The sequence below is a fragment of the Eulemur rufifrons genome, chromosome 13 (genome assembly GCF_041146395.1).
Source record: "Eulemur rufifrons isolate Redbay chromosome 13, OSU_ERuf_1, whole genome shotgun sequence".
NCBI lineage: Eukaryota > Metazoa > Chordata > Mammalia > Primates > Lemuridae > Eulemur > Eulemur rufifrons.
The window spans coordinates 14,226,088-14,232,087 of record NC_090995.1 but is presented as its reverse complement, the minus strand read 5'-3'; the positions used below and the strand labels follow the sequence as shown (position 1 = coordinate 14,232,087).

At 40.5% G+C, this 6,000-nt stretch overlaps 1 protein-coding gene across 2 annotated transcripts in view; it reads right to left on the bottom strand.

Annotated features, from left to right (window-relative positions):
• Window positions 1-2,910: 2,910 nt before the first annotated feature.
• Window positions 2,911-6,000, bottom strand: part of PRKG2 (protein kinase cGMP-dependent 2) — a 58,254-nt gene continuing 55,164 nt past the window's right edge. For both annotated transcript variants that reach the window (XM_069485569.1, XM_069485570.1), the window contains exons 17-18: window positions 4,971-5,037; window positions 2,911-3,006 (exon numbers count right to left, since the gene is read on the bottom strand). In XM_069485569.1, the coding sequence (XP_069341670.1) occupies window positions 2,911-3,006; window positions 4,971-5,037 (163 nt within the window). The remainder of the gene's footprint in view (window positions 3,007-4,970; window positions 5,038-6,000) is intronic.

Sequence of the window (6,000 nt, the reverse complement as noted above, 5' to 3'; positions counted from 1 at the left end):
GGATGTAAATACTCCTAGCTCGATGCCTAGCCATAAAGAACAGGATTTATGACTATGACAAAAGAAATATACGTATGTTTATTTCCAAATGATTATCATCAATGACCTACTGGTGATATTGATAATATTATGGCTCCATGTTTCAAAGCTTTAAATGTCTATCTCCAAGTTATAGATGAATAAAAATGTGGTTTTTTTGTTCCAGGTCACAAAAATCTCGACAGAGCTGGAATTGAAACCCAGGTATTTCTTGACTCTAAATCTCTGATTTTTCACCACTCCATTCTCCTTCCCTCCCTCCTTCCATTTTCATATTTAAAGAAAACAGTAAACGACTAAAAGTACAGACAGTTGACCTTAGGCGAAAGCAGCTCAGGAATCAAATTAACTTTCCACCCTAGAAAAGAGAGATCAGGAATGATTTAATGATGAGAAATACACGGGGATAATTTTCTGTATTTCCTTGTGTGTGTGTGTGTGTGTGTGTGTCCTTAATTCATAAAAATTAAAATGTAGGTTAGCTTAAGAAAGCACTTCATTTTGGTGAGGGCTAACTCTTCATCTTACATACACATTTGAGCAATCATCTTTACTTCGTGATTTCAAAGGAAAAAAAAAAAAGACAGATACTGGATTTAACGGGTATGATTCTGCGTGCAGATGCCAATGACACATGAGGCCCAGAACTCAATGGTTATTAAGGCTCCTTTAATTTTAATAGAGATAGTGATGGCAGCTCCCTTCTACACAGCATTGATTAGTTCACAGAAACCGGGCAAAAGAGGGTCCAGATATCTTACTGAATCCCTGAAACAAACCTCTAACGTATCATCCTACGACGCCTCTTTTCTGTAGGTGAGAAATCTCGTCCTCAAAAGAGCTAAGTCATTTTACCAGGGTCACCCGGCTAGGAAACGGTGGAGTTGGGATTATATGATGGTTTAATCTCTCCTTTCCTTATCTTTGAAAAGGAAACACAATAAAATCACATGTGGGGATTCCATGTGACCAATCACAATAAATCTGTAATACTCTAAGTTGGTTTTTATTTCTCTATATTATAGGTAAGTTTGTTTAATGACAACTATTAAACTCCTTTGAGAATAGCATTGCCATTATAACTGTACAGTTCTGATATCCACCCAATACATAAATTGCCTATCTTTATAGGTCGGTAATTTTAAAATATATACATGGAAAAACCATACAGTACAAACCAACCAAATGCAAATAAAAATCTTTTAAAAATCTTAGAAATTCTTTCCGCAGGTTATGTCCATCCCATTAAAAATGATTCTTCTATGTACAATACATAATCTTTAAAAATCCTACCCCAAGAAACAAAAACTCTTTGGTTCAGCAAAAGGATTCTAAATGTGGGAATTGAAAATGTACAAATCGTGGCTTTCACTCTCCAGGAAGTATATAGCTGACTTTCTCCAAATGATGAAGTTATGGGTGCGTACTGGGTAGACGTTGCTTTTCACATGGAACATCATCGTATGAAAATATAACCAGAAGATTGAATAATGCCAGAACTTGGACATTATTTTTACTCTGCCAGATTAAAAAGATAAAGTAAAAGCTCTGCATCCATCCACTTTGGGAAGAGGGCAAAGGTGTGGTCATGTTCAGTATATGTAAACATTCACCAGTAAAGTTCCCAGGTCCTGGGGTCCAATGCCATCAAAACCATCCTGCTTATTATCTGGAAGATTGCAAAGAGGAGACAGGAGCAGAGCCATTGCTGGCTGTTCCTTTTACTTCTAAAATCTTACCACTTTTCTGGTGGCTTGCCTGCCTTAACAATCTAAAATCATAAACACAACCATGACTCAGCTGTCTTTACATAGAGCCATTAACTTAGCAGTGATTACAGCGCATCAACATTCGCCAATGGGATTTTCATTAAAAGTTAATCGTGGTGATTCTATACTCTTTTGGTTCATTAATAGCAACAATCACAAAATTGGCCAAAATAACTCAAGAGTTTCAGAAAGTCAGCGGCCTTACTTATTAGAATTTATTCTCCTCTGTATTTAATGGGGAAGGAAAAGCCGTCACAATTACGTGCCGGCCTATCTTGTAATTGTTGTGAAAATATTTTGGCATATAAGGTGAAAGCTTTCCAAAGGCCCATCATGTAACCACACATTTTCACCGCCTTTCGCAAAGTTTTTGAAGAGTCTTTGCGATATCACAGCTGGTCATCAGAAAAAAAGAAAAATAGTTTTTGCTTTATTTATTTTTTTCTAAGTTCCCCAATAGAATATAATCACCTGGTTGGATTCATTGACTCACTTACTTTACGAGGAAGTCCCACTAACATTCAAACCTGCCTTTCTCTGACCAGCATCAGAAGCATGTTAGTCTATTTCCAGGTTGAACGCAAGGGGAAGTCAAGAGCTTCGATCGATCACCAGGATTCTGCAAACCACCACTGCAAGATGCCACTAGGCTTCTGTGGAGTTGTTGAGAGCTGGAGAAAACTTCCAAAATTCACCCTATTCTTCCTTTTATTTGCATGCCCAGAGCAAGACCCTTTTTTTCCCAAACCTTAGTCATCTCAAGGGAGAAGAGTACTACTGGGAGGGAGCAACAGACTGCAGAGAAAACTATGCCTCGTGAACAAAAACGGTGCTGGCTGTGGAAAGGGAAATGGGATAGCCTTCAACGTTTGAGAAAAGCAAGGAAGGAAATACACGGATAATTCACCGCATCTCAATGAGACATTGTAATTCAGGACCACCTCCGTACCGTTCTCCTCTAACCCCCGTGCAGAGATCTCTTCTCCCTAATGGTCTTCCAGGAGATGTCATAATACGCTGAAGAGAGAAATCATCAGCATTGGATTATTGATCCTTACAGTCCTCTTCGGTAGCGTGCAGGCAGTCGTCATCTTCGCTTCCGTTAGAAGTCTTTATCCCAGCCTGACAGTTCATCCGGGGGCACTCCCTTCTCAGGGGGATACTTGTCAAAGTAGCTGTGATCGGTGGGTCCACTGAGCTAGTGGGGAAAGGATTAACACAAAGGTAAGCATGACATTGACTAAGCGTGCTAGCCTATGCGGGTCATGCCTGCGGTATCGGAACACTGATTTCATACTGCAGCCACTTGTAAGTTGCACACAAGAGAAAGACGACCAATTATCATTCCTAAGTCACCGTCTTCACTCCACGAACTCTCCCCTTCAGAACCACATGAATTTGCTCACTGGATTACATCCCATAGGAACTAGCTGGCATAAAGAGTTATTTCCTCAAGGTGACAAATTAGGTCGATGTTTTAATTGAAAAAAAAAAATACTTTAAAAGCACATATGAAAAAATCAAATTCTGCCAGAGTCTTCCTTCCACTTTATAAAAGTTTTTTACCGATCCTGAATTTTTATATGATTAGGAGATCCTTATAAAGTAGCCAGAATGCCAAAGGAGCAATTCAAAATATTAGTGGCCCTGTCGAAAGAGTAAAATGACTCTGGTATTAAGTTATTTTGCAAAGCAAGCGGTTTCCAACTCTGCTTTCCAACAAATTTAAGTAGTAACCTAATTGAATTACCGGCGAAAAGATCATTAAAAATACTGTTTATGGTAGGTCATGATGTCTTGGGGGACCCGGGGGCAGAGATCATCCAAAAGGAGCTCAAAGTGACGGTGCTAAAACAAACCATCCATTCCCGTCCATACTCTTAGCACTTGCAGGTTTATAATAACAGTTTTAAAAACGGCTAGAATTGATGCTGAATCTGATCTCATTTTTTAAAAATAATATTTATCCATAAGTACATTAAATCATTTCTTCTCAGAAATGTTATTTTATGATTATCTTTAGAAATGTGATTTCATTTGACAGGCATGCTTTAAAAATGTCATTATAACCGAATACAGAAGAACCATTTGTGTTACCACAGAAATTTCCGTTGTCACAGAAATTTTTAAAACTTTAAAAAATTTCAGTGGCACTTACAGAATGGTCAAGAAAGATTGTCAGGCATAGAAGTATTTTACATTAGGATGAACTTTTATAAGGAAAACGGAATAGAAATACATAGAGAAAAGAAAGTGATGTGATATTCCTGTCTGCATTTTTTTAAGTGGCTGGGGGGTCTCAACTCTCAGTGGCATTTAGATGATAGTAGATATATTTAAAGGAATGAAGCAACGGTAATATTTTATTTTAAAATGTCAATATTTATAACATACTAGAAATTATGTTCTCTACGACTATTTGAACTTTGCTGAAAAAATTCAGATGTCAGTCTAAAACTGTGCAAGAGGAGACACGAGCTTCACAATTCTTTTAAAGAAAACAGGAGCATAAAGTCGGCAGAGTGCCCACCTAGACCCTTAGTGAGTCGTTCTCCCTCCAGTTAGCTGATGCTCTGCTTCCTCTAGAGCTGTGACGTCCAACAAGGCCACCAGTACATATATGACTCAGCACTCGAAATGCACTTTGCCTGAACTGACATGTGCCGTAAGAGCAAAATTCACTTGGGATTTGTAAAATTTAGTATGAAAAAGCAAATGTAACATATCTCATTAATGTTTTATATCAATGACATATTGAAGTGCTAATAGTTCGTATATATTGTGGTAAATATTTAAAATTAATTGTATGGGTTTTTGATCTTTGTAGTGTTTAAAATTTTAAATTATATATGTATGGTTCACATTAATTTCTAAAGGGATCTATCAGCCTGACCAACACTGACGACTTTGGGATTTGGGTGGCATTTGCAGGGCAACTGGTTCCTGACAAGTGAGCTAATTAATCCCCATCAAACTGGCAATGCAACTTCGTCCCTAGAATCACAATGACAATGACAGTTTCACTTAATTAAAAGGAAAACCGTTAAAAGAAAAAAAAAAAAGAAAAAAACACCTAAAATCTATCACATGCACACACACCCTAAAATCTGTTCGCAAAATCAGATCCCTAGAAAAGAAGTAGGAGAGTAAGAAAGACCGTACCTCTCTTCGTAAAGGTGAGGGGAGGCTCCGGGCTTTCAGTCCCTCCCAGTTAAAACCGTTTAACCACCTGGGAAATGAGAGAAGTAGAGAGGAACGTCATTCGCCTGATAAACTATCATCGTGTCAAGCTGTCAATGCACTCCGTGGCCTGCTCGCTTCCCGCAACAGTGGCTGGGGAGGGACACGACCACGCTGGTCGCCTGGCAGCACGTTAAGTCCACGCCCACGGACCTCAGGCTGCCCAGCCATCATTCCGATTCCCCCGGCCCACTGCCGTCCCACTCCCGCACTTGGTCCTCTCTCCCCAAACTTCCACGTCCTCCTCCCATCCTCACCCCCGAATGATGACCTCGCTTCCTCTTTCCCTGGGAAGACTCAAGCGTAAAAAGGGAACCTGCGCCATCTCCCTCCAGCCTGTCTGCCCACCCCCACTCTGCGCGCCACCATTTCTCCCACACCGTGAACTGGAGCTTCTGCTCCTAGCTGAGGTCGGCTCCTCTTCTGCGCCTCCCATCGGCTACTACTCTCGATTTCTAGGCAATCTCATTCAGTCTCATGGCTTTTTTTTTTTTTTTTTTTTTTTTTTTTTGAGACAGAGTCTCACTCTGTTGCCCAGGCTAGAGTGAGTGCCGTGGCATCAGCCTAGCTCACAGCAACCTCAAACTCCTGGGCTCAAGCAATCCTCCTGTCTCAGCCTCCCGAGTAGCTGGGACTACAGGCATGCACCACCATGCCCGGCTAATTTTTTCTATATATATTTTTAGCTGTCCATATAATTTCTTTCTATTTTTTTAGTAGAGATGGGGTCTCGCTCTTGCTCAGGCTGGTCTCGAACTCCTGAGCTCAAACGATCCGCCCACCTCGGCCTCCCAGCGTGCTAGGATTACAGGCGTGAGCCACCACGCCCGGCCCAGTCTCATGGCTTTAAATCGCTCTTACGTACTGATTACTCCCAAATTTCTGTTTCCAACACAGACCTCCCCGCTGGTTTACGGGCCACGTCTACAACTGCTGTTCATCATCTCCCATC